Source organism: Trametes versicolor (assembly GCF_000271585.1).
Source record: "Trametes versicolor FP-101664 SS1 unplaced genomic scaffold TRAVEscaffold_13, whole genome shotgun sequence".
Classification (NCBI taxonomy): Eukaryota; Fungi; Basidiomycota; class Agaricomycetes; order Polyporales; family Polyporaceae; genus Trametes; species Trametes versicolor.
In genome coordinates, this window is record NW_007360333.1 from 1,545,309 (window position 1) to 1,571,104 (window position 25,796).

The window sequence follows — 25,796 nt, forward strand, 5'->3', positions numbered from 1 at the left end:
GGATAATCCAAAAAAAGACGCCCAGGTGCGGCCATTTGGTATGCCTGCCCTATTTGGAAAGCCTAAAAAGCGCCCAAAGAGCGGTAAACAGGGACCTACAAGCAGCCTAGCCTCATTGACAGGTATTAACAGGGATTGACAGAAGTCAACAGGGAAGCCCAAATGGGCAGGATAAAATTAACAGGCATTGACAGAGGAGGCCCAGTCTATTTTACAATGGGTGGCCTTGGATTATATAATGGTGGCCCACCTGATAGACATTAAAAAAAGGTGATCACCAAATACACAATGCTAGTACCACGTTGGTGGGCTATTATATTATAAAACTGGCAACCACTGGTGACGAGTTCGGTGTGGGTTGGGTTGGACTCGGGAGGTGGTGGAATGGCGAGAGGGTGCCATTCGGCGCTCTCGCCACTTTTGGCTCTCCCATCTCGGTCCTTTCATTCTCGGGTTATCCAGCTCGTCAGTTTATCCCTCTCCTCGCTCGCCTGTCTCGTCTGCCTCATGCGTTTCGCTTACCCGCATCAATTATCTCTTTCATTCGCCCGGCTCCGGCGCTTGTTCTTCTGGCCCGCCCCTTTCCTTTCGCAGTTCTCAATCTCAATCTCAATCGCCATCTCGATCTCTTGTCCGATCGTCCAGGCACTCATCTTCTCCCTCTCGGTCCGCTTAGTCCGGTCGCCATCCACTTGACACCTCGCCGCACATTCCGTCATTGAAGTCCATATCTTAGCTACCGCTCTCGTTCGCAGGTTCGTTCATTTCTCCTTCGCTCCCGCACTCTCCCTCCTCGCTCGTTGCACTACTCCGCTCCCTCGCTCCTTTCCCTCCCCGGCCCTAGTGTGCCGATATCTTCTTCTTCATCGTCCTGGGACACCGGTCTGTCCCTGTAGACAATTGCGTCCATTTCGAGGGGTATGTCCCTAGTTGCAGGGGCCGGTCGCTGGATCGTGGAACGGAGTAGGGTCCTCCACTTCCCCAGGCTGACTGTGGTTCCTTCTATGTGCTTGATCGCCAGGTATGCGTATGCCTCCTTCGCCCACTTCGCCTCATTTCTCACCACGAACTCGGTGATGTTCCTATCCATCGACTTGATCTCGACCACCTTCCCCCAGACGCCAGAGTCAAATGCAGTGTATCTCGGCGGCTTTTCTCCCTTTCCTGGAAAGAGGCCATTGCAGGGGAAGAGGGAGAGGATGTGCACCATCTGGCCGACGTGGAGTGGGACACGTGGAACGATTGGGACATCAAAGTGTTTAGCTGTGGGGGTTGGGCAGAGGGAGTCTTCAGCGGGTGCTGCTCCTCTTTCTTTGGCAAGGATTGTGGTGATGATCATGGTGGTAGTTGGTGAAGGGCTGTTTGTTGTGGTTCTGGTTTTTAAATATCATCACAGGTGTTTGTCCTGACGTTAATCGCTTCATACCGTCGCACTGCGGCTAGGATTCACCATGGGTAGGGTTACCTGCCGCGGGTTTGACCCGGGGGTCATGCGGGTAGGGGTTGGGGTCAGAGAAAGGGCACCCGAGCAGGACATCACCCGTACCCGCGCAGGACCCGAGACCCGAGTGCTGACCCGCCGCAGTTTCCTATTTGGTAAACCGGTCTACTGAATGCCGGCGCTCGCTCAAGCGTGCACAGCATCTCAGCCACAACTGGCAATATATTATTCCAGCCACTGTACAGTTATTATGTAACACGGCTGTATTTCTGGATGGACGCGCGCGCAAGGCCCTTGCAACCACAACTTCACTCTATTCCTCTCACACAACCCTCTCAACCCACCCCACCTATGACCAAACGTGCTGCTATGTCCACCGGAGGGCGCACACCCTCCACCGCCAAGAAGCCTCGCCCGTCTGAGCCCGCCTCGGACAGCACCACGGGCGAGGCCACCAATGGCAACGGAGGTGGTCGCACGCTGTCGCGCATGCCGACCGACACATCCGTCCGCTCGTCGGGCACCTCCTCCTCCTCCCGCCGTGGTGGTCGTCGCCAGACCACGTGCCGCACGGAGGAAGAGGAACGCGCGGAGCTGGAGCGTGAGGGCATCGTTGTCGTCGACGAGTCAGGTGCGGAGGAGGGTGTGGGCGCGAAGTCATCTGATGACGAGATGGATGTCGATGCGGCGCAGGCCGCCGTTGAAGAGGAGGAGTCTTCGGATGCCGAGCTCGGTGAGTGCATTCCATTAAACTTGTATGTGCGTGAATGCTTACATTGGCTTCTAGAGCGCCTCCGCGCGGACTGGACCTCCCCGGTCTACGCCTTCTACAAGGCGACACCGGAGATCGTGTATGAGAAGGGCCGCCGCGCACACGTCTTTGCCTGCCTGGCCAAAGGATGTAAGTATACCTGCCGTCGTTTCCTCGACACCGGTGACTCGTCCTCGATGGGCAATCTTCGCCGTCATGTGCGGAAGTGCTGGGGCGCCCAGGTGCTGAAGGACACTGACAAGGCGGAGAGCGTCGCCGAGGTCCGTGAGAAGATCGTTGGAGGCCTGCAAAAGGATGGCGTCATTACATACAGCTTTGCACGGAAGAAGGGGAAGGTATCGTACTCGCACCGCACCCACACGCGCTCGGAGACCAGGTACGTGGTTGATATATATATGCGATGTTTGTCAGTGCGAGCTCAGTGTTTGTACGTAGGGTTGAGATTGTCAAGTGGGTCACTCAAAGTATGCGGCCCCATATCATCGTCAAGGACCCGGGCTTCCAGACGCTCATGAAGACCGGCCGCCCGGGATATTGGATCCCGTCCGCGTCTACTGTCGCTCGCGATATCCGAGTCATCTATACTAAATGTCGCGAGAAGGTCGCCCGCCTCCTCCAGGAGTACGAAGGCGAGTTAAGCTTTGCCACTGATGCCTGGTCCTCGCCCAATCACCACGCGTTCATTGCGGTGACGGTCCACTTTGTGCTCAACGACGAGCCCGACAGCATGCTGCTTGACTTGCTCGAGGTCGCCGAGGTACGTAATCTCCGTGAACTCCACTCAAATGCAGTCGACTCACTTGTATACCACATTGGCCCCTAGTCGCATTCCGGTGCGCGGCTCGCGGAGGCATTCATGCACGTCCTGCAGGACTTCGGAGTCGAAGAGAAGGTTGGTGACATTTCGAGATACAGGAGTAATGACGTACTGATACAAGGGCAGATGCTCGGCCTGGCATGCGACAACGTGTCGGCAAACGACGTCATGACTGAGGTCCTCGGCGAGCGCGTCCCGAGCTTCGAGGGGTCGCTGGGGCGTGTGCGCTGCTTCGTGCATGTCATCAACCTAGTTGTAAAGACGCTGCTGCGGCAATTCGACGTACCGAAGGCCAAATCTAGCAAGGAGGTTGACGAAGAGGACGAAGAGCTCTATGAGCTTGCAGACGGCGATGACGAAGAAGATGAGGGCGAGGGGGAGGACGAGATTGACGGGGAGGGTGAGTTCTTGCTCCCCACGGGCGCCGAGGGAGGCGACGACAACGAGGGCTGGGTGGATGAAGTGGCGGCCATGACGGACGAGGAACGCGCCAAGTTCCAGCGCAAGGTTCGGCCCGTCCGCCTGTGCTTGACCAAAGTGAGTGTTGCGAGCTCTCTCGACGACGACTGAGCTCACCAGCATACCCTAAGATCCGCAAGTTTGCTTCGAAGGTCGTGCATTCCACCACGATCCTTCTGCCCGCCTATAAGAAGCGTGTGGCCGAGTTGAAGCTCCCCGACCGGGTGATCCCGTGCGACGTGTCCACCCGGTGGAATTCGACATATGATATGTTGACGGTCGCATTGGAGTACAGAAAGGTAGTCGATTCGATGTGCGCGGATAGAGATTTGGGGTTGCGGAAGTATGAGCTCGGGGCGCGCGAGTGGACCATCGCTCGCCAGCTCACTGAGGTGCTTAAGGTTTGAACTCTAACCTTAATTCTTGAGCTATGCAGTGCACCCCCGCTGACAAACCTTATTCCTTCGGCCACGTTTCTTGCACGCGTGCCTGCGCCTCTGCTCCCTCCTCTCCTCGCTCCCTATGCCTCTCCTCAGATATTCAAAGAGGCTACTCATTTCTTCTCGCGCAGGACTCCCAATCTCGCGACCGTCATCCCGGCCATGGACTTGATCGACCAGCGGCTCGCTACCGGCCACTTGCAGAGTGCCAAGTACGACTTCGCCATCCGCACCGCCATGGGCTTAGCGAAGAAGACTCTAAACAAGTACTGTACCTGCCCGACCAATCCGGTGGGTCACAGGTCACAAGGACCCCCGCCGCCCCGCATTTTGGCAGTTGTCCCGGGTCACAGCGGGTCCCGCAGCTCCAGGCCGTATTTCACGGCCGGTCACATTCAAAAATCGCTCCGCCGGCCGCCCTGCGGGGCCGTTGCGCCGCTTTGTGGCACAAATGGTCACAGTTGCGGCCGGTTCGTGCCGCTTTTTGCGGTCGCGCCGGTTCGGGACCGGCGGTCACACCCCAAACCCCCCGCCGGATTGGTCGGGCAGGTACAGTACTATGAGCTCACGGACGCGTCGAAGGCGTACCGCATCGCCATGGGTGCGTCTTGTTGTCTTTTCTCTGTGTTTCATCCGCTAACTCACGCTCCATTGCAGTGCTTCATCCGAGTTACAAGAAGGCCTACTTTGCAAAGGCCGGCTGGCTCCCAGAGTGGATCGACGTCGCCGAGGACCTTGTCCGCACCCAGTTCAACAAGAAGTACGCCCACTTGCCGTTGTCAGGCACGGGAGACGAGGACGAGGCTAATGCCAACTCCGACGAGGATGGCAACGCGAACTCGGGTTCAGTGCCCGCCGATACAGACCCAGTGAGTCACCGTGCATCCGTTGTTCGCATGTACCCCATCTGTCTCGTACACAGGCAAGCGGTGACGACGGTGGAAACATGTTTGATAATCTCCCCTTTCTCAACGGGGCAGCTGACGCCTCGGATATTGACGAGCTCAAGGACTACCTCGCCGCTGACCTAGTGCCCGTCAAGGACGCCATCTCGTGGTGGCAGGGAAAGCGCCAGAAGTACCCCCGTCTCTCGAGGATGGCGATCGATTATCTGAACATCCCTGGTACGTGCAGAGCGGCACCGTAGCTGAGGTCCCTGCTGACAGATCAGTATGTCTAGCCACATCCGTCGAGGTCGAGAGAATATTCAGCCGCGGCCGCCTGCTCCTCTCGCACGTCCGCAACCGCCTGACCGCCGAGAGCACGCGGGCCAGCATCTGCCTCGCGGTGTGGGCCCAGTACGGGCTTGTTGATACCACCGACATGTTCCGCGCGGCCCAGCTTCCGGAAGTGGAGGAGAACGAGTGAGCTCGTCGCACCGAGCTCCTGGTTTAAGTAGTCCCCACCCCGTCCGTCGTCCAATCGATGTGGCTCGCGCTCCTCATGTACCGTGCATCTTTTGTGTTATTCTGATTATTTCGCCATGCCTACACGCTCCCATCAAGCTAGTCCTTTTCCTGCTGATTTGTATGCAGATAACGAGGCACCGCAAGTGCACGTTGTCCGAGTCCCTCCGTTGCCCGGCCGCCGGCATGCAGATATAAGACATCGGAGAAGGGGTCGAAGGGGCTCGCGCCTCTGCCCCTCCCCGCACACTCACCGTACAGCGCCCACCGACCGCGCCCACGGCCGCAATGCCTACCGCTGCACCCTCCGACCCGACGTTGCGCCTGCTCGTCGACTCCTGGACGAGTAAGGCCGGCCGTGGCTCGTTCACCTCCGTCATCGCGTGCATCGAAAACGACACCACCGGCGTCACGGTGAGCTCATTTGCGTGTTTGTCTGTCAGCTTTACTAACTAGGACTGTAGTTCACTCTTCCGGATGACTACGCCGATCTCGCCTCTTCGCGTGCGCGATGGGAAGGCTGGCTTGAGGTCATCAACCACCCCACTGGGCAGGGGATGTTCCCAGCATCGACGACCGAGCGCCAACGTGCGGCTCTGCGCGGGCTCGCGCGAGCTCTCATATTCTTCAGCATTGAAGATGCCCACGGCCAACGCCGACAGGACTGGCCCCACTTCGTCAATCGCGTCCGCGAGATCGCTGCTATGGAGGGCCTCACGGGCGAGCGGCAACTCCGAGCTGGTCCTCGACTGGGTTTGCGTTGAACATCAGGTACGATCCTGCTTTCAACTCTCCCATTTCTGCAGCTTATTTCTCCAGCTCACAGGCCTCTAATGCCTGGAGAGCTGAGCAGAGCCCCGCGCCCGATCTTGGGGCTGCCGCAAGTGAAGACGCGCATGGAGGCACGGTCGTGGAATCGGATCGCGTTCGCACGGTTGTTGAGGCGGACCGCGTTTGCACGAACTCGGCGGCTCTGGACTATGATAGCGACTCAAGCCTGCCATCGCTGAGGACCGTTGGGGGCTCGGACTCGGAGTAGCACTATCTATGTCTTGTACTGTTCTGTAACGACATAAAACCACTTCTGTTTCTGGTGTTTGAACTTGTGTCCGACTGCTCTAACCCGCCCCCAAACCCGCGGCGGGTACGGGTAGCGCCCAACCCCCGTGACTCGGCGCTTAACCCATGACCCGTGCAACCCGAGGGTTTGCGGGTATGGGTACGGCGGGTCAAGGGTGCGGGTTGCGAAAAATTTACCCGGGGGTGACCCGTGGTGAACCCTAAAGTCTGCGGCGTACTTGCTGCCAGTCCGCTCAGCGGCCTGCTGAATCTCTAGTACCTCCTGTGTACAGGATGTTGAAGGAGCGTGTGTGGATAGATAGATGGTTGCGTTTGCGGAGGCTCTCCCGCTCCTCTCCCCATTATTATCTGATTTGATACTATCCCGCTTGACACCTGCTCCGTCTCGGCGACGTGCTCTTTAGACTCTGACTTAACGGCATCTGCTATGGCCGCTTCCCGCTCGTGGTGCCATGTTAGGCCGAGTCCGCTCGCATTCGTCCTGTCGACGACCACTACGTATTCCTTATCCTCTCTTCTACCCCTGCCAATCCGGTCGCCTCATCTTATCTTATCCCGTTTTATCTTATCTTAACAGCTCGGTGATCTCGGCGTTTTCGGCGCTTTTTGTTCGGTGGTCTTCTCGGCGACATAACCTCTGTTTCCTCGGGTACATCCCATGTTGTCTGCGGTCATCCGTTCGTGTTCGGGCATCCAGAGACTGGGCATCTGCACTCGCAGGCATCCGCTATCAGCGGGCATCCGTACGGGACGGGCATCTCCTCTTCACTAGTTATCTTGCCTTCTCTTGCCACGTCATCCCTCGAGTTTCGCGATACTTACTTGCTCCTTCTGACCCTCTTGCGCTTGCTCTTCTCTTAATCCAGTGCCGGTTCGGTAAATCACTCCCGCATCCTAGGCTCTTCGTAGCACTATCAGTATACTATATTATTTGGGACCATCTGCCTTCCGCACGCTCGGGGGTAGCGTGGGAACAACAGCCTTGATGGTGGTACGAGATCAAGAGCCCCCCCGCGTTCGTTCCTTCTTAGCAGTGACAGTGTCACACTACACTCGAGGGCGAACTCAGCGGGCACATCCCCCGCGCACGGACTGCGCGTCGAGTCTGCTTGCTAATTGCCACCACCATCTCGCCGCCATCATGAAGCTCTCCGCCGCATTTTCCATCCTCCTTCAGCTCCGATCCGCCATTTGGGCGGGCTTCATGCCCACCCTCTCGGCGATCGTCAGGACCCCCTCCCTGCTCTGGCACCCGACCCATCTCTCGCGCACCTTTATGGCCCATGTCTGGAAGGTGTACGGGAACGGTGCCGACGTGCGGGGGCGGCCCGCCAAGCAAGCCCTCCTCCCCGAAAATGCCACCGGCGTCGTGCTCGACATCGGAGCGGGTAAGCTCTCCCAAACCTGCTGCTTAATCACCAACGGACCGCTTACCAATATCGCGCACTCTCTCTAACAACAGGTCATGGCCATACAATTTTGTATGTAGACCCGTCTAAGGTCACAAAATACGTAGCGTTGGAGCCGAACCAACTCATGCACGAGGAGCTCCGCGCGCTCGCCGCAACCAAAGGCTTCACCGAGGCCGCAGGAAATCTGCTGCTGCTCCCCTACAGCGCCGAAGACACCGCCCTCATCACCTCCGCACTCGGCGGGACGGGCGTGGCCGACACGCTCGTATGCATCCTCACTATCTGCTCTATCCCGGACCCCGAGCGCACGCTTGCGTCGCTTGTGCGCGACGTGCTAAAGCCGGGAGGCTCGCTGCTGTTCTACGAGCACGTCCTGAGCCCGCGTGCAGACGTTGCATGGTGGCAGCGATTCTGGACGCCCCTGTGGAGCAGGGCGTTTGACGGGTGCTGCCTTGACCGGCCGACGCATGTTTGGGTGAAAAGAATGGGCGTGTGGAAGGAAGGACGCGTGTGGGGGAACGAGGGCGAAGGCGAGGAGGAACAGCTGTTTTGGCATCGCATCGGTCGGTTTGTGAAGAAGGCGGACTGATGGGCTGCTCTGCCTATTCCTCTGGTCGATGCATTCCTGGTCGATGTACTGAGCTTTCTTGGGATTCCTAATATTCGTCTTTATCATTTGGAACATACAGTTATTCCTTGAAGGCGGACCTTGTAAGCAGTACGACCTCCTTGTTATCTGTACTGGTGGCATATGTACGGCGTCAGGAACATACAGATTCGGCAAGCTGGGCGCTAGTATTAGTTCTTTCTCACCAGTGTGCAGTGACGGTCTCACACCCTTACTCGGCCTTATAAGAACGAACGTAGGTCACGGTTCAGCCGCGCACGACCCTCGAGCGCACACCAGTGCGCTTCGAACCTGCATGCAGATTACCACCATCGCGCCGTCATCATGAAACTCTCAGCCGCATTCGCTCTCCTCCTCGACCTGCGACTCGCTATCGGGGCGGCCTTGGTGCCCACCCTGACCACGATCTTCAGGGCCCCTTCCCTGCTCTGGCATCCGCACCAGGTGTCGCGCATCTTTATGGCGCATGTCTGGAAGTTGTTTGGGAACGGTGTCGACGAGGGCGGACGTCCCGTCAAGCAGGCCCTTATTCCTGAGAACGCACACGGCGTCGTGCTCGACATCGGGGCAGGTAAATCTATTCACTCGTTCGCTACAATCGACCGGGCGCTCATGATTGATATTGCCTTACGCAGGTCATGGACATACGATCATGTACTTGGACCCGTCGAAGGTCACCAAGTACGTCGCACTAGAGCCAAACGAGCTCATGCACGACGAGCTCCGCACGCTCGCCGCGACCAAGGGGTTCACCGAAGCCGCTGGAAACCTCCTGCTTCTTCCCTACGGTGCCGAGGAGACTGGCCTCATCACCTCCGCGCTCGGCGGCGCACGCTCAGTCGACACTCTGGTCTTTATTCTCACCATCTGCTCAATCCAGGAGCCCGAGCGCACTCTCACGGGGCTCGTACGCGACGTGCTAAAGCCGGGAGGCTCGCTTCTGTTCTATGAACATGTCCTCAGCCCCCGCGCGGACGTCGCGTGGTGGCAGCGGTTTTGGACGCCGCTGTGGAAGCGCGCGTTTGACGGGTGTTGTCTCGACCGGCCGACGCATGTGTGGGTCGAGAAGATGGACGCATGGAAGGAGGGGAGCGTGTGGGGGAAGGAAGGGGAGGAGGAGGAGCATTTGTTCAACTGGCACCGCGTTGGCCATTTCGTGAAGAAGACGGATTAGATGATGCTTCTGCCTGGTCTCCGACCTGGCTGACTATATAGTAGATGACGGTCGATCTACGTATATAGCTTCTGCTATGTGGTAGATTTCTTAGCACCAGGAGGAAGGCACACAGTGCGGGATGTCTGGAGGACCGGGGCGGGCAGAATTTGATGGTGTTTTGTTCCCTGCTCCAGGTTGAAATTTGCCATGAAACAAAGACGGCCAAACACCAAATATGTCGTAGGTGTTGTGCCCGTTTGTTGCGAACTAGATTTTTCCCGCATCTGCTCGCGAGGAATTGGGAACGCTCACGTGTGTAGGATGCACGAGACGCGTCGACGCGACGCGTCTAGCGCCTATGCAAGGCTTCCCCTCCTACCAGGCTACCACACGAATACTGCCCGCTCGCATTCCATCCCTCCTCCCATGGCCATGGACAACTCCCGTCGGCGCCGCTATACATGTTCATGTAAGATGTATCATAACGATCCGCGCCATAAGCAACCTCTGCAAATGATCAATATACATTGGCGGTACAACGGGACACCCGAATCAACCGCATACAAGCACATGTCGGTGTCGCGCCGCATCTAGAACGGGCAGAATACACTGGCGGCGACGGCACTCACTGTGATGGGCTCTTGGGATCCTCCCTCTCACTCCGACAGCGACCAGCCTCTACACAACCCTGACTTTGCCAGCTGAGATAATCCCTGGACGATACTCCTTCGGTGAACTGTCTCCTCTCCGTCTCTCGTCGCCTCACTGCACCCGCTTGCTGACAATCCCCGATGCGCAGCCTCAGGTGGTCACAGAGGCTGCAGACCGAGTGAGGCCGTCAGCCAGAGCACGGTGAAGTGGCTGTACTCGCCGGCTCACGAAGCGACAATTTGACATATTCGCGTCAGTCATTTCCCATCGGGATCCTCGCCTCCCAATATCCCATGCTTATGTCTCCGACGACGGAAGTTGTCAGATGTCGCTTGCTGTGAAGCTACACCATGGGAGCCCTCTGCAGATCTGTGAATACACCACATCAAGGGAGAGCCTCGCGACCAATCGCTGACAGCAATTGGGCACTCTGGAAGAACTGAAACTACCCTCCGCCGTTCTCGCACGGCGCAGGTGTGTCTGGGTGTGTTGTGGAGGAAGAAAGCGCTCAGTGCCACATCCGAGAGCGCGCGCACGCGAACGACGCGAGGCGTGGTGGCGTGGAACTCGCCGCGCCGTCGCCGCGCATCGCTCTGGTTGGCTGGACCCCAACGCCATGATCCCTCCCGAACACACACCCGCTCGCGCTCGCCACTGCCAGGGCCTGCTGACATTAGCGGGATCAAGACAAAACGCCATGGACGGTGAACAGCCCGCCAAGGCGAGGGTCTCCGCCCTATGTAAAGCCCCGCCGCAGGACTATGCCACCGCAGCCATTCCCCCGCTCATCTCCAGGTCGAGGCAGCTTCCCCGTCAGCGCCATCGTAGGCTTGGCTCCCTTTCTTGGCAGGCCTGTCCGGCGTCGTCACATATCACCCACCGGTGCGCACGGAGAAGCAGCCTGCCGTACCCCACGCTTCTGGCAAGTCCCTCTTCTCCCTTCTTCCCTCCTCCGCTCTCGAGCGTCCCCTTCCCCTCCACCTCTGCATCGTCCCCGATGTCCTCCACGAACGAGAATGAGAAGGCTGACAGTGCGACTGCGAGCAGAGTCATGGCTGACGAGGAGCGCGGGTATGCCCTGCAATTGCACGACAAGATGGAGACGGAGTACTTACACCCAGGGTCCAGCCACGCCGGGTCGACGGAAGAAGGCCTCGCGCATCCCTCGGGCGCCGCGCCGCACTCGCGCTACGGGTATAGCGCTGCGTATGGCTACGCCGCGGACAGGGCGCAGGTGTTTTGGGACCGCCTCTGCGGGAAGGGCCGTAGGAGGATTGGGTGGATTGAGAGCTTGCGGAATATCGCTACGGCTTCCCGTGAGTGTTTCGTTGGTATTTCAATGCAGCAGGCGTTGAATAGGCGCGGGATGAACCAGTGTTAAACCTCTTCTTGATCTTCATCCCTCTCGCATGGGTATCCCACTGGGAGATGGTCAGTTGGGGACACGATACCACCTTCGCGCGTAAGGCTTGAATTTCTCTGCTCCGCGTGGGTACACAGCGTTGACTCCCTGCAAGTGTCCTTTCTTGCCATCATACCCCTCGAATGCATGTTCGACTGGGGAGGCGAGCAGATGGCGATATACCTCGGGAAGGACCTCGGGGATCTCCTGATCATCACGCTGAACAAGTCAGTTATGTGAGCTCCTGTGGAGGGGTGTTGTGCTTACTTTCTTCCAGCGCGGTTGAAGCGGTCCTGGCAATTATCCTCTTGGCGAAATGCGAGTACGTCGCGTTATTTGAGCACCGAGAGCATGGTATCTCAGGCACTTACGGGTATGCTCTAGGCTTCGTCTTCTGCAGTCCACTATTGTTGGTACGTATACACCTGTGGACACCACGCTATCCTACTGACCAAGGCTTATGCCCGATTCAGGCGTCGTGATTCTCCATCTCCTACTCATCCCGGGTACGGCGTTCCTGGTCGGTGGTCACAATATCCGCCACCAGACTCTGCATCCGCACCACACCGACCTGAACCACTCGTTACTGATGATAGGGTAGGGTTTTGGTTGGCCTGTACTTGCGCGAGCTCCGCGATATTGACCAGGCCGTGTTCAGCGTTCTCGCCACTATGCTTCCTACGGCCTTTTTCGCTGCGTTAGACCGGGGTGCGAATGCTGTGACCGCTGCCGGCTCGGAAACAGGTTCCAGTTTCGTCAACGACGTGACTCGTGGCGAAATCCTCAAGATGAGTCGTGGAATTGCAATCATGCTCTTGGTAGTGTAGGTTTCCGCTTCTCGATCCCCCACCATGCCAGTGTGCCTCCTGACATCGTGTTCAGATACGTCGCGTCTCGGATGTACCTGCACAACCCTCCCGGCGACAACAACGCGCTCACCGTGCCACATGACGCACCCCAGGAAATCCACCACCAGGAGGTAGAGTTGCTCGAGGAAGAGCCTCTCGTGAACCCTTGGGCGTGCATGATCCTCCTGGTCATCACCGTTGGGCTCATGTCGGTAACTGCAGAGTTTGTAAGTGTTCCCCAGGCCTGGCTGTGTCTGAGGTAGAAGACTAAAACCATCGTAGCTTGTGGAGAGTATCGACGAAGTGCGCGAGACGAGCGGAATTCAGACCGAGTAAGCCCCCCTCCCTCGGCGCACGCTAACTTATACACAGAAGCTAACGCGCCCACCCGCTACCAGATGGTTCGGCCTCGTCCTGCTGCCGATCGTGTCCTTCTCGGCAGACGGCGTGGTCGCGATCCTCTTCTTCTTCCAGTCCATCTACGACCACCTCACGCACCGCGAGATCCTCGTGCCGTCCATGCTCGCGCGCGGCCGCGCGATCGACCTCAGCATCCAGTTCACGCTCTGGTGGATGCCGGTACTCGTGTTACTTGGATGGTGGACGGAGAAGCCAATGCATCTTCTCTTCGGTGCGTGCCTCTGGCTCGGGGTTCCTGGGGGGATCCGCGGGGTGCTGATCGCGGCGTGTTGTGGGCGCAGACTATCTCGAGGTCGCGCTGCTGCTCGGGTCGTGCTTCTTGGTCAACTATGTCACTGCGGATGCCAAAACGAACTGGGTCGAGGTCCGTCGCCGTATTTGTCTCGTATTCGCCGTGATGCTCATGCGTTGTGCTACAGGGATTGATCATGGTCGTATTCTACTTCATGATTGTGAGTGCATTCCGCCTTTAACCCAACTGTGTTCCTGCTAAGGCGTTTCCCGCAGGCTCTCGTAACGTGGTTCTACCCCGGCCAGCCGGAAGTGGCGTTCATGCTCAACTGCGAGGGCACCGTGGCGGAAGCTGTCGCGGCTGGGGACGAAGGCCAGGTAGAGCTCGTCATTTCGAGCGCAGCGGCGCTCCTCAAACGCGCGCTGTAGCCCTCTGCACATGCTTAATCTACGTTACGATAATTGACCTTGTCTGCATCTACATCCAATTGCTGTCTTGTAGTATATGTATTGCTCTGTTTCAACATGACCGGACGTTGCTTACTACCCTCATGTTCGGTCTTTTGTGTATACCTATCGTACGTACTGATATACAAGAAATGCCTATAACACAGTATTTGGCCGCGCGCGGAAGTAGAAGGGCGCCTATGACATCCCGAGTTTGATTTCTCGGAGATCGACGTGAAACCTCGTTCCTCTCTTCCACCACACCTCCGGCTGGCCTCGGCACACCGCGCCCTGTACAATATATGTCGTCCCATATGCCATGGGAGACGCTGACGCGCGAGACGATCCGCGCGGTAGTCAAGGACCTCGGGCTCGCGCGGTACACCAAAGGCGTCCACCGGGAGAAACTCGTCCAGCTTCTGAAGGACGTCGAAACGCAAGGATGTACGCGCGTTCGAGCTCGCATGACGTGCGTTCTGTACTGACTATGCATACTGTGCACAGACGAAGCGGTGAAGCAGCGCCTGCAGGAGATAGATCGGCTTGAACGGGAACGGGCACGCCAGGGGAGCGTCGAGGTGGAGTACACCGGCCCACCGCTCAGCACGACTGCCTCGACATCCGGCATGCACCCCGTGGTGGAGATTCCTTCGCGCGCGGGGCCAAGTCGTCCGCGCGACAATGTGCACTCCAGCCCAAGCTCGCGAGGTGGGGCGTCTCCTCGAGCGAAGAAGCGGCGCATTCCTCCCCCGAGCTATGCCGTGCTCTTCCAACTCGAGCAGTCAATCAGCGCTCCGTCTGCCGCCCCCATTCCACTCATGCACCCAGACCGGCCGTTTGAGGGGGTGTTTCTCCCGCCACCACGCCGGGTGCGCGAGGCCCCCGCGGAAGAAGACTTTCCGGAGTCGGCGTCGCAAGCACGGGGCATGCATGGGGGAGGTGGGGTGGCGGGCGCGTCTAGTTCTGCGATGCGCTTAGACGCAGTGGAGGTTCCGAGGCCGGTGGGCGTGGTTAGGAAGCAGTGGAGGCAGGAGGCCGCGAGCAGCAGCTGAACGGCTGTTCCCGGGCCTTGGACTAAGGGGAGGAACTGTGCTATATCGCCGTCGCGGAGGCTGACCATTTGGTTGTTGTACGTGCATCCGTTTTCCGCCTTTGCCGCGCTCACAAACCACCGACTCAGGTATTTCGAAACTCTGTTGTCCTATTCGCTTAGTGTATCAATATCTATCATCTAGTGAATGGTGTACGTCCCGCACTGGCGTGTTCGACCTGGAAAGCTGATCCGCGCTCGGAACCACACTCAGGGCCTCCTCGCCTCCAGCCGGACAATGAATTCGATATGCGAGTGAGCAGCCACCGGGACACAACGCAAAGGGATAGATACGCCTTCGCGTTCTTCTTCCATTCCATCTGGCTCGTTGGTTCCGCGATTTCGTTGTCCACCACGCTGCATCGACCCGACGCTTGCGATGTCTAACGATGCATGGAAGCTCCGGAAGCGCTAGCAATCCTCTTCCCCGGACCACACTTGCTGTATACGCCTGAAAGCCGAAGTCGACAGAGACGTCTTATCTAGGCAGGAGCTATTCCTGCATACACGCTGCTGGTGAAGTGCACTGTAATTGTCGGAGTGCAGCACCGAAGCCTGGATATCATCTGCTGAAAGCCACGACGGTGGACTCGATCTCTTTTCACCTCATGTACCCGCGGAGTGCAGCATAGGTGCCTCGGCCTCTCTGTGCTGTGGTCGGTGCGAGCATACCGCGAGGATGCGCCACGGCCCAAGAACTCACCTGCGCACCCAAGTAATATAACTAACCCCGTTGCAGCAACTGGAGGCCCTACGTCGCTTCGTTCTGTTTCTTTTCGCGGAGGTGCCTAGACGATGACAGGATCCGACGTATCAGCTAGCCCCCACGACGAGGAGAAAGAGTAACGTTTGGAGATTGTTTGGAGTGGATGACCAAAGTGATTGATGAGTGTGCTCTAGGCGGCCCCCGTCCTCTGGACAATCTTTCGAAGGCAGCACGACTCGCACCACGCGGCCCCGAGTCGGGACGAAGTGGGTGGGCATCTTCTTGTACGGTGCGGAGAAAGATCCGTCAAATCCTAGCTATGAGGGGTGGGCGAAGAGCGGTAAGATGGCTTTGAAAGCTTCCTGTAAGTCGCTTCTAGTCCTTCACTTCTTATTAGGAGAGACTAACTAAGCTTTCCGCGTAGGGCTGAACATTTTCATCATCGTGATCCCTTTTGCTTGGGCCTCACATTGGCTGGTCGACGTCTGGGGCCACGAGGTTACGTTCTTGCGTGAGCGAGCTTGCCCTCAGCATTAACTACAACAACTTGCTAATGCGCCATGCACCGGCTCCTGGCAGTATGCTTCATCGCCATTATCCCACTGCAGAACATCTTCGACATATGCGGAGACTTTGTAGCTAGGCGCAAGGATCGAGAATTCGGTGACTTTCTTGCTATCACGTTGAAGAAGTGCGTCTCATATTGGAGTTCCTCATTGCGGCTGACTGAATCACTGATAGCTTGGTGGAGGCGACTTTGGCAGCGATCCTGCTGAAGAACTGCCAGTACGTCGCTCTGCTGTATCGTGGTCCCCAGCTTCTGATGAAGACTCGTTTCTGTAGCTTGCGACTTCTGCAGTCGACGATTGCAGGTGGGAGCCTCATCCAACAACCTGTACATGCACCATGGCTTACCCGGGGGTTGGTCTTCTAGGCGTCGTCATCCTGCACCTGTTACTCGTTCCTGGCACAGCGTTCTTTGTCCGCGGGAGCCAGGTTTTCCAGCAGATCCTACACCCACACCACGCGTCTCTCAACCCATCGCTCCTGATGACTGGGTGAGCCCCATTCCGTCCTTCCCCGCCGTTCCCCATTCGTGTTCTCGGTGAAAGCTTGACAGCTGACCCAAATTTCCCTTGCTATGGACAGCGTACTCGCGATCATGCTCCCGACCGCATTTTTTGCCGCGCTGGACCGTGGCGCCAGCGCGGATGGCTCGCGCGATGCTTTCGTGTCGGATACCATGCGAGATTCGCTGTTGAAGATGAGCCGCGGAGTCTCGGTCATGCTCCTTCTCATGTAGGTGACTTGTTTTCTCATTATTGCCGTATAAGGCTTCCACTCACAGGCAGAGCAGATACGTCGCCTCGCGCATTTACAGGCACAACCCCCCGAGTTTTCAACGACCTAAAGAACCTAGCATCCCAGCCAGCGGCCTTCCTGCGACAGATGCGCCGTCTAGCGCTCCACCCTCGACAACAGGAGCGCGGCCAGGTCCCTTGCTACGCGGATCCGCGTCCAGGAATTCCGGGGGGCTGGGATTAGTGGGGAAACGAGAAAATGACTCTGAAGAAAGGCTCCTACACCCAATCGTGTGCGCGACCCTCATCTGCGTGTCTACCGCAGTTATGGGCGTCACCGCCGAGTTTGTGAGTCTCCTATGCGTGAAACGCTACGGAAGGGATCCGGCTAACACTCTGGGCAGTTGGTCCAGAGCATCGATCCTATACGCGAGCGCTTTGATATCCAGGCTGAGTGCGTTCTCTCCCCTCGCCCGTTGTATACCCTCGCCCGGGCTGACAAGCTCGTGCGGCGCGACTGCAGGTGGTTTGGGCTGATTCTCATACCGCTGGTGTCCTTTGCTCCTGAAGCCGTCGTCGTCGTGTGGTACTTTGCTGCGCCCTCGCTGAAGTGGCTCGTCGCGAGGCTGGGATGCAATACTTGTGCAGCGCACGAGAAGAAGTCTCACACGCCATCGCTGCTCGCGCACGGGCGGCCGATTGACCTCAGCATCCAGTTCACACTCTGGTGGATGCCGCTGCTCGTTCTGTTCGCGTGGTGGACAGGGAAGCCGTTCCATCTGCTTTTTGGTGCGTGCCCCCGTTATGATAGTGATTGTACCGATGCGGGAAAGGGCTAACCAGGGCCGGGCAGACTACTTCGAGGTTGCGCTGCTCCTTGGGTCGTGCTTCCTGGTCAACTATGTGACTGCAGATGGGAAGACGAACTTTGCGGAGGTGCGTATCGCTGGTTTGACGCAGTTCCCGCTTGCAGCTCACCTCGCGGTTGCGATCTGTCCATCCAGGGCGTGACTTTGATCACCTTCTATGCTATGATTGTGAGTGTGCCGCAGACTCGGCATGGTAAGAGAGTACTCACAGTGGATATTTTTTTAGGCAACGGCGACGTGGTTCTATCCGGGCCAGCCCCAGGTGGGCTTCCTGCTCAGCTGCCCGGGTTCCGTCGCGGAAGCGGTCGCGAGTGGTGTTGGAAACGTGTTAGCCATGTCGTTGTAATCTTGCAGTGAACTACTTAGGCTTGTTAATATTGTATCTTGATGCTGTGCCTTTGGCCATGCCGGGCTGGCTGCCAGTTTCGAGGCAGTGACCGGAATTTGTTCTAAGAGTACTTCCAAGTCGGTCAAGTGCGAGCTCGAGCGACCTGCCACGGTGAGTTTCTATCGGGTCTTCCTTGATATTCCGTGCCTCTGTGGATCTAGCGGTGTCGAATCTATGTCATTGTCCCAGCCAGGCTCGCCGCAGTAGCAGAGGCGAGAGACGCACTGGTAGCCGTGGACGCTTGAACTTGGATCTTGGCTTGAGTACGGGCGTTTGCGTAGCTTCGGCAAACGCCGCCATGCGTTCCTTCGCCCAATTGGGCAACTCTCGTCTTCAACCCTAGCCACCACCATCCGCACTCTTTGTTCGGAGTTCCTACCTTCCTACGCGTCCCATTGTCAGACGCTTTTGTGAGTGACTCAGATGATCCGGTGACGCGTCGCCCATTGATCTGAAAAGCATTGCAGGCCAGGATTGCTTTTTCATCCTACCCTCTCCCATCGTCCCGCCCCCTGTTGTTGGGCCATACTCGACCTCATATAAAATCCCGACCAAGCATTCCAGCACAGTGTGTTGCTTTTCTCCATATCTTTCTCTGCTTCGCCATGGAATTCACTGACCTCGAATCCTCTCCCATCCCGTTTGGTGCTTACAGAGTCCACCACGCAACAGCACCTGGACCCGGTTCACTCGCCGCAGAACGCCAGGATCGTTCACAGTATCGAGCAGCATCGGCAGACGACATGGCTCACAAGGCCATTAGACTCGAGCCTCGAGAGTTCCTCGAGAGTTTCTTTCCCTTATCTCCCCCACCCACTCCATCTGCCGACCTTGAAACCCGGGCAAAAGAACAACCGTGTTGGGACCACAACGTGTTCCAGGAGCTGGAGGATGCGGAGAACATGGTAGAGGCAAAGATTGCCGACTTATTCGTACGTTCGCTGCTTATAGAAGCTTATACCTCCGCTCATGATTTCGCTTTAGATCTCTATAGTCAATCGATATGACCTGGCGCCGGGACTCGTGATGTCAGAATCCCAAGAAATGCCAGACAAGGGCGACGGCTCTGGACCCAAGATCGATGCCGCCTTCTTCCAACCAGCCCACGTGTTCTCGGATGGCCGTCCTCATTGGGCGGATCAGGTCATCGCCGTCGAGTTCAAGTCTCACAAAACGACTCACGACCCGTTCGATGACCGCGTCGACAGCAATGTTGAGGCTCAAGCCGCAACACGCAAGAAGGTCCGCGGCCAGCTCATCGACTATGCCGAACAAATCTTCCGATACCAACACCGCACTGAGCTCTATATGCTGCTCGTCATGGAACGCCGCTTCCGCTTCCTTCGCTGGGACCGGTCTGGAACTATCGTCACGCGAGCGGTAGACTACTTCGAGCAACCTGGACTCCTATGCGAGATGCTTTGGCGTATGTCGCAACTTACGGAAGAGCAGCTTGGCTATGACCCCAGCGCCACTCGCATCCACCGGGAAGACTCGGACTATCTTCGCATGAACACGATCGCCGTACCCGTTGAGACAGATGTCGACCACATGGAGCGCAACCTCGATGACGATATGCAAGACGATGCGCCCGTATACCGCTACGTCCGTGATATGTTCCGCAAGTCGCTGCGCTGCGAATGGCCTCGGTACCGCCTCGAGGTCCAAGACACCGATACCGGCGAAACTCACAGCTTCCTTGTTGGAAAGCCTGTATTCCATGCGCCTGGCATGGCGGGCCGGGGTACGCGGGGATACGTCGCTTATCACTGCGACAGCGGCCACTTTGTGTGGCTGAAGGACGCGTGGCGTGCTGACTACAAGCTTGTTGACAAGGAGGGTATCACGCTCAAGAAGCTTAATCTCGCAGGCGTGATCAACGTCCCGACTCTCGTATGCCATGGCGACATCCTGGGACAAACTACGAAGACACCTGACTACTGGGGAAGGAAGGAAGATTCCGATGCAAGTGCTACTGACGAAAATGCCAGTGGCGCAAACACGGCCAATACAAATGCTACCGGGGCCATCGCAACCGATGCAAGCGCTATCCCGCCACCCCACCGCTCTCCTGCAGCACCTGTTGCATCGTCCTCACAAACACTCGCAAACTTCCGACCCTCGACATCACCAAGTCGTAAACGCTCCCGGGACGAGGCCGACGATGCCACAGATGATACCTTGTCACCCTCCGATCCAAACCCCGACAAGAAGAAGCCGCAGAATAGCGAGGAGTGCCCACTACGCCTACACGCTCACTATCGGCTCGTGGTAAAGGAGGTCGCATTGCCGCTCAGGGAGTTTCAGAGTAGCTGTCAGCTTGTGTCGATCATCCTCGACACCGTCGTCGGTACGTTGCTGCGGACCACTATTCTACTGTCATCCCACTCATAGACTTGTAATAGCGCATCAAGAGGCTGTTGAGAAGGCGGATATAATTCACCGCGACATCAGTGGCGGCAATATCCTTATATTCCCGAAGGTCGTGCATGATGTTCAGGCCGGCACGAAAGCATTGAACTGGAGCGGCCTCCTCACCGATTGGGAGCTATCAAAGCCACTGCGACACAAAAGCGGACAACTTCGCGCTCGGCAGCCTGAGCGAACCGTGAGTGTTTAAAACAGCCAGTCCGTTGTTTGTGACTGATTATCGTTGTGCTACAGGGAACATGGCAATTTATGTCCGTCGCAGTCTTGTCGAAGAACACGAAGGTGGTCGAGACGTCCGACGAACTCGAATCCTTCTTCCACGTGCTCCTCTACTACGCCATCCGCTACACGCGTTCGAATTGCAAGGATGTCGGCGCTTTCATTGAAGCCTTCTTCGACTCCTACACAGTTGACGATGGCAAATACGAATGCGGCACGAAGAAACTGAACACGATGAAGGGCATCATGAAGCTCACGACGGGGCCTTCAGGAGGCGAAGTCCTAAGGTTTGCCTCGGGGCCGTTGAACGACTTTCTCGACACGGTCCTCGCCTGGTTCAGTGCGCATTACGCAGTCCAGGCCTACACCGAGAGCCAGAGACCCCCTCCCAAGCTGCTTTTAAAGCAATCCAAGAAGCCGGAACCTGCACCCCTTTCAGCCCTTCGCCGCGCACCCATAAACAAGTACAGCAATGTCCGCCTCGGCGCATTACCTCCCGGGCAAATTGCCAAGATGAAGGAGAAGGAGCCAAAGAAGCCAGAAGCGAAAACCGAGGCCGACGCACTCAAGGTCGCGACACACAGCCATATGCAGACGGCCCTCAGCGAGGCAATGAACACGAATGGTTGGGTGGAGGACCGCATCGACGGCGACAACGTGCCCGACTCGTTCAAGGTGCAGCACCCTGTTGGGCCCCCGGTAGGAGCGAGCACAACCACTGTCAAGCGGCGTCGGGTGGGGTTAGCTCAGACTTGCTGGTCTATCTTCCCGCTCCACGAGCGCGACTACGGCTCCTTAACACCGCGGACCCCTCCTCGCCCCGACACCACTCGTTGAGGGCTGCCGAAGTGAATGTGATACTCTCACGACGCTTACCTGGTTTGCCGCACACCCCAACTCTCAATCCTTGTTCAAAATCTTCTCTACAATCCCACTGCTTTTTCCCGCTGTCCGTCCCAACGTCTGATGCTTTGCTAGCCTTACTATATCACTATAAATACCTTCCCTATATTTCGCTGCTCCCACACGGACATCTATTACCGCTACAGGTCTCTTAGAAGTTAGAGCAGTGTCCATACCATATATCCTGTATCCAAATAGCCCGGCCCTAATATCATTCCTCCTCTGTCTCGTGGTACGAGTGGCTCTCGCCTGGTCCCTTGAATTGTTGCGACCATCACGTTGCAACTCCCCTCCGGCAATAGCCGCCCGACACACTAGGTTGATCCGATACTGACGCTGGAAGCGTCTCGTATGTTGCACTTAGCCACTATCCGTCAGCACAGAGCGACATTGTTCTCCGCATCGGTCCAAGATAATGGTGACTCATCTACATGCGCTCTATTGTGGTGAGCTACGCGCGGCGCCATAGTAAGTCAACGGGGTCAAGCCGCCGGCCGCACCTAGCCAATTGCCCTCGAGCCTCAGTGCCGACAAAAGCCACTCCGAGTCTACTTACTGTCCATGCAGTTGTCGATATTTGGTACTTATTGTCTCCGTTGCGAGCGAGCACAGCTCGTATTGTTTCGCTTTAGGTTTCTTTTGTATTCCGGCTCTGTTGTATTTACAGCGCAACGCGCCACTCATGTACCTACTTAACCGCCCGCGCGACACCCAATGTACTCACGCGTTTGCACTCGGCCAAACGCGCTCCCTCGCGCTCTCACTCGCTCTCACCCGCGCGCCCTAAAATCCTACAGCAGTTTCATCTTTCTCTCATACCACATCCAACATGTTCAGTAAGGACTTCAGCCCCAATTACGAGGTTGGTCCCCGGCGCGGCGCGAGTACTGCCACCTGCAAGCGTCGGAGATTGGCGAAAACGGCGGCCGCGGGGCCTTACGAGGAGGACGAAGAGGAGTACGAGGACGTCTATCCCCTCCGGAACATTATTCCGGGCGCAACTCCCAGGACACCTCGGAGAGGCAACATGAAGCACTTCGCATCTGCGTTCGTGTAACGGCATTCCAGTGCTCGGCCAACGAGCGGATCCTGTTCATGCACATCTTCGCATTGCCTGCTTTTTGTTATTCCCCGTATACTTACTTTCTCATATCTCTCTACGGTTACGAACACTTTGAAGCTGCTCTGCCGCCTGTCCTGTAGAATAGACCCACATCGTGTTCTTTTATCTATATACGTGCTACCGCATTTCCGATGTACTTATGTGGATTTATTCAACAGTTAGATCGCACCGTCGAGGCGGGACCTGGCATTTCGTAGTGCAAAGATTGCTGCATAGGTTTTTCTGTACGTATATATAAAAGGGCAGCCTAGTCTCGACCTGGTCGCAAGCATGATATACAGCATGAAACGACGAAAACCTTTAGTACACGTCATACAGTACCTTCACCGACGCCTTTCGAACGTAATTGGCCCAACCAGGGTACTGTGCGCGCATCCAGAGCGCAACCACGTCCCCCGGCTGCAGCGCGCCCACAAATCCCTCCCCCACATAATGCCCATCCGCCTCCACGTACCCATTCCCCGCAGGCGTTGTGCCCCACTCGATCTGATAGTGGGTGAAGTCTGACCGTGCGACACGGTTGCGCTGGACGCCCCAACTCGCCGATCCTCGTGGGCCAGGGACAAGTGTTTGTCCGAGTGTCGCGAGACGGGGACGGACGTCCTCCAGGGAGCAGTATGGCACGTCAAGCGCGTCCCAAAGCGACTGGACGATGGAGGCAGCATCGCCGCTCGCATCACCGGCGTGTGATGTGGGGTTCGTCTCGCGGAAGATGGATGCCTCGAACCAAGAATAAGCGCCGTGAAAGCCGCCTTAGGAGCCGGTGCGAAAGTCTGGTATGAGTTGAAGCAGCTATGCGTCGTGCGGTACTACGCGTACCTGGAACTTCACCGCCCCAGCCCTGGTCGTGGCTCTCGATGTCCCAAACGACTGCCTTGGCCCGCCACGTCTCGCCTGGGGCACCGTGGGGGAGTGGCGAGGTGAGCACGCAGAGGCGCGAAGCACAGCTACCGTGTGGATCGGGGCAGTCCCTCGAGGCATGTAAATCCAGCATTGATGCGCCAGTACCGGAAGTGTTGTCGACATCCGCATTGTGGAGCGTGCCGTGCGCGACAGCATAGTATGCAGCGTCGTCCATGATGATGATGATCAGCTCTAGAGGGAGTCTGAGTTGCGACAGGATGCGGCGCACGGCGCGAAGATCGGTAGCGGTTGGCAGGAAGGGGGTAGGGGGCGCTTCGTCCGAGTTTGACATGCCGTAACCGGAGCTACTAGGTGGATTCGGAGGAAGTGGGGTGTCCTCCGAAGCGTTTGGCGAAGCGATTCGTACGGGGGTGTCGGCGACATCGCGAGGAGAGGTGTGGTGGTTTGGCGACATATTGTTACGACTGCGAAACCTGCTACGGCGGGACGATGGTGGCGGGAGACGACCACGGAGGCTTGGAGTCTGTCCCATGCTATCAGTATCCGTTCGGGTGCTCGTACTGGTAGAGTTGGTGTTATATCCGGGGCCCAGGACAAGCGTTACAGGCAAGAGTGCGGTGTTGCATCGCCCGCAATCCACCACGATGTTACCATGGGTGGTCCTCGTGGTGGCAGATTGGTTGGCAGTTTGACATCTTCTTACGCTTCCACAAGTAATTTCCGTCAGGAGCAGCGGCGAGCAAGCTATAGAAGACTACGGTCAGCGTCAGAAGTAGGCAAGGGACCGTCAGCTGGTGAGCAAGACACCGGGACTTACCATGGCACTGTCGGTGACCATCGAACTGCCACTACTGCGCGCGGCAGCGGAGAACCTTACCACACCGCTCGAGCGGAGCATCCACAGAAAGTTTCATCGTTCCCCTCTAGGTGTGGCGCGCGGACGACTAGCGAGATCGCGTTCGCAGTTCTGCGAAAGCAGACCATCATCGACCAGGACCCGTGTCAAGCTTCATGCCCAGTCCGGCAACTTAGGCGCGTCTAAGGGGGACGTGCTTCGCGCGAGGGACAGTGAGCTCTCCGCAATGTCGAGGAAGGCAGCACGTCCTCACACAGGCGCCTTGCGTATCGTCCCACAATAGAGTTGAATTTCGTAGCTGGCCAGAAGCGGGGCCTTCACAGGCCTTCACGGAAGCCGACGATCATCGCAGGTCAGACACACTTCAACCGCGCCCTAGGGATGAGTTTGTTAAACCGCCTCAAGCGCCCTCAGCGCGCAGAGAGTGTACATAGTACGTGCCTGACTGATAGCTTGCCATTCCGAGCCACTGGCAAACGGGCTCCGGAGGTGCGAACTTCAAGCTATTCCGAGTTTGTTAAACAGAATAGAGCTCACTTGCAGAGATGTGATTGGCAGCGCTCTAGGTCCTGCGCGAGAAGCACGTTACAGTTCTCAAAGTATGTGTCCCCGCCGTTAGATGGCCTTGCGCCGTTAATTTGCCGTGCCGTACAGCCGCGTGCCCACGCACGAACTGGTGTCCACCGGACTTCTATAGCACATCCACTGGCTGCATATGATATCTTGAGCGACAGGAGCGGATAAACAAAAGGTATGTGACTTACTGCCTTTGGGCGATTACGCAGGTAGACACTGGAGGGCCGACCGCAACAGAGCACACTCGAGTCTTCCCCGCAGACGCAAGATACGGGGAGGGCGCGATGGGCCTCGGCAGGATGTTACAAAATATGGTCCATGTTTACGCTATCACACTCGAGGACACCGGGAGGGCTTGCAGGCACGTCTCCGAACCGGCCTCGCTCATGCTTGCATTCGATGGGGGTGGAAATGAGCGCTTGTAGACGGCCCCGACGACGAGACTGATCGTGACGGCGCCGCCTACTAGTACCCACGTACGAGCTGACGTGGGTGGGCACAATTCAGAAAAAATAGCTAGCAAACGCGAGGACAGACGAAGAGGACATCATGGGAGCGGCCACTCCCCACCGCAGCATCCACGCCAGGCGGCATCCGCCGCACGGCTGACCTTCGCGCACCAACGACACTGCCGACGTCGACCGCGCTCGCAAAATGCATGCACAACGTTCGCGGTGTGTACTATCCGCCTCCGAACGTGAGGCTGGTTCACGAGCCTAGGTGTGTACGACCCCGAGGAGTTCGTCGCGTGCGGGGCCCGCAGTGGGGCTGCATCATACACGCCACGTCTGTGTTGCGGAATGCAACAGCCCACACCGGCAGCGTTTCGCGGTGTCGAACCACGTCGTATTGATCAATCGA

General features: G+C 57.4%; 13 protein-coding genes across 13 annotated transcripts; 11 read left to right on the top strand and 2 right to left on the bottom strand.

Annotated features, from left to right (window-relative positions):
- Positions 1-805: 805 nt before the first annotated feature.
- TRAVEDRAFT_53386 (uncharacterized protein) lies at positions 806-1,339 on the bottom strand (the record flags this gene model as incomplete). The annotated part of the gene is made up of 1 exon (XM_008046289.1): positions 806-1,339. The coding sequence occupies one exon, from the start codon at positions 1,337-1,339 to the stop codon at positions 806-808; it is 534 nt and encodes a 177-aa protein (XP_008044480.1).
- A 1,814-nt stretch (positions 1,340-3,153) lies between these two features.
- TRAVEDRAFT_102280 (uncharacterized protein) lies at positions 3,154-3,360 on the top strand (the record flags this gene model as incomplete). Its single annotated transcript, XM_008046290.1, has 1 exon — positions 3,154-3,360. A coding segment is annotated over one exon (207 nt), but the record flags the coding sequence as incomplete, so codon positions are not given.
- A 117-nt stretch (positions 3,361-3,477) lies between these two features.
- Positions 3,478-4,702, top strand: TRAVEDRAFT_81933 (uncharacterized protein; the record flags this gene model as incomplete). Its single annotated transcript, XM_008046291.1, has 4 exons — positions 3,478-3,567; positions 3,621-3,890; positions 4,494-4,530; positions 4,587-4,702. Coding segments are annotated over 4 exons (513 nt in total), but the record flags the coding sequence as incomplete, so codon positions are not given.
- Positions 4,703-4,875: 173 nt separating this feature from the next.
- On the top strand, positions 4,876-5,297 carry TRAVEDRAFT_134893 (hATC-domain-containing protein; the record flags this gene model as incomplete). The annotated part of the gene is made up of 2 exons (XM_008046292.1): positions 4,876-5,053; positions 5,110-5,297. 2 exons carry the CDS (start codon positions 4,876-4,878, stop codon positions 5,295-5,297), a joined length of 366 nt encoding a protein of 121 aa, XP_008044483.1.
- A 326-nt stretch (positions 5,298-5,623) lies between these two features.
- TRAVEDRAFT_53388 (uncharacterized protein) lies at positions 5,624-6,374 on the top strand (the record flags this gene model as incomplete). Its single annotated transcript, XM_008046293.1, has 3 exons — positions 5,624-5,749; positions 5,800-6,088; positions 6,142-6,374. The coding sequence occupies 3 exons, from the start codon at positions 5,624-5,626 to the stop codon at positions 6,372-6,374; spliced, it is 648 nt and encodes a 215-aa protein (XP_008044484.1).
- Positions 6,375-7,556: 1,182 nt separating this feature from the next.
- On the top strand, positions 7,557-8,416 carry TRAVEDRAFT_40511 (S-adenosyl-L-methionine-dependent methyltransferase; the record flags this gene model as incomplete). Its single annotated transcript, XM_008045896.1, has 2 exons — positions 7,557-7,803; positions 7,878-8,416. 2 exons carry the CDS (start codon positions 7,557-7,559, stop codon positions 8,414-8,416), a joined length of 786 nt encoding a protein of 261 aa, XP_008044087.1.
- A 363-nt stretch (positions 8,417-8,779) lies between these two features.
- Positions 8,780-9,629, top strand: TRAVEDRAFT_53390 (uncharacterized protein; the record flags this gene model as incomplete). The annotated part of the gene is made up of 2 exons (XM_008046294.1): positions 8,780-9,026; positions 9,091-9,629. The coding sequence occupies 2 exons, from the start codon at positions 8,780-8,782 to the stop codon at positions 9,627-9,629; spliced, it is 786 nt and encodes a 261-aa protein (XP_008044485.1).
- A 1,684-nt stretch (positions 9,630-11,313) lies between these two features.
- On the top strand, positions 11,314-13,592 carry TRAVEDRAFT_40513 (uncharacterized protein; the record flags this gene model as incomplete). Its single annotated transcript, XM_008045897.1, has 14 exons — positions 11,314-11,333; positions 11,391-11,578; positions 11,638-11,724; positions 11,780-11,891; positions 11,942-11,986; positions 12,049-12,077; positions 12,138-12,261; positions 12,323-12,487; positions 12,547-12,739; positions 12,795-12,844; positions 12,911-13,143; positions 13,214-13,296; positions 13,352-13,384; positions 13,440-13,592. The coding sequence occupies 14 exons, from the start codon at positions 11,314-11,316 to the stop codon at positions 13,590-13,592; spliced, it is 1,515 nt and encodes a 504-aa protein (XP_008044088.1).
- A 320-nt stretch (positions 13,593-13,912) lies between these two features.
- On the top strand, positions 13,913-14,662 carry TRAVEDRAFT_24324 (uncharacterized protein; the record flags this gene model as incomplete). The annotated part of the gene is made up of 2 exons (XM_008045812.1): positions 13,913-14,054; positions 14,115-14,662. 2 exons carry the CDS (start codon positions 13,913-13,915, stop codon positions 14,660-14,662), a joined length of 690 nt encoding a protein of 229 aa, XP_008044003.1.
- Positions 14,663-15,751: 1,089 nt separating this feature from the next.
- Positions 15,752-16,468, top strand: TRAVEDRAFT_53393 (uncharacterized protein; the record flags this gene model as incomplete). The annotated part of the gene is made up of 6 exons (XM_008046295.1): positions 15,752-15,770; positions 15,831-15,917; positions 15,986-16,097; positions 16,148-16,192; positions 16,250-16,278; positions 16,341-16,468. The coding sequence occupies 6 exons, from the start codon at positions 15,752-15,754 to the stop codon at positions 16,466-16,468; spliced, it is 420 nt and encodes a 139-aa protein (XP_008044486.1).
- A 79-nt stretch (positions 16,469-16,547) lies between these two features.
- Positions 16,548-17,922, top strand: TRAVEDRAFT_53394 (uncharacterized protein; the record flags this gene model as incomplete). The annotated part of the gene is made up of 7 exons (XM_008046296.1): positions 16,548-16,705; positions 16,764-17,055; positions 17,112-17,161; positions 17,231-17,496; positions 17,561-17,643; positions 17,712-17,744; positions 17,803-17,922. 7 exons carry the CDS (start codon positions 16,548-16,550, stop codon positions 17,920-17,922), a joined length of 1,002 nt encoding a protein of 333 aa, XP_008044487.1.
- Positions 17,923-19,008: 1,086 nt separating this feature from the next.
- TRAVEDRAFT_135109 (uncharacterized protein) lies at positions 19,009-20,880 on the top strand (the record flags this gene model as incomplete). Its single annotated transcript, XM_008046297.1, has 5 exons — positions 19,009-19,933; positions 20,100-20,101; positions 20,200-20,314; positions 20,370-20,572; positions 20,629-20,880. Coding segments are annotated over 5 exons (1,497 nt in total), but the record flags the coding sequence as incomplete, so codon positions are not given.
- Positions 20,881-22,939: 2,059 nt separating this feature from the next.
- On the bottom strand, positions 22,940-23,957 carry TRAVEDRAFT_53396 (uncharacterized protein; the record flags this gene model as incomplete). Its single annotated transcript, XM_008046298.1, has 2 exons — positions 22,940-23,391; positions 23,459-23,957. The coding sequence occupies 2 exons, from the start codon at positions 23,955-23,957 to the stop codon at positions 22,940-22,942; spliced, it is 951 nt and encodes a 316-aa protein (XP_008044489.1).
- Between the last annotated feature and the right edge of the window lie 1,839 nt (positions 23,958-25,796).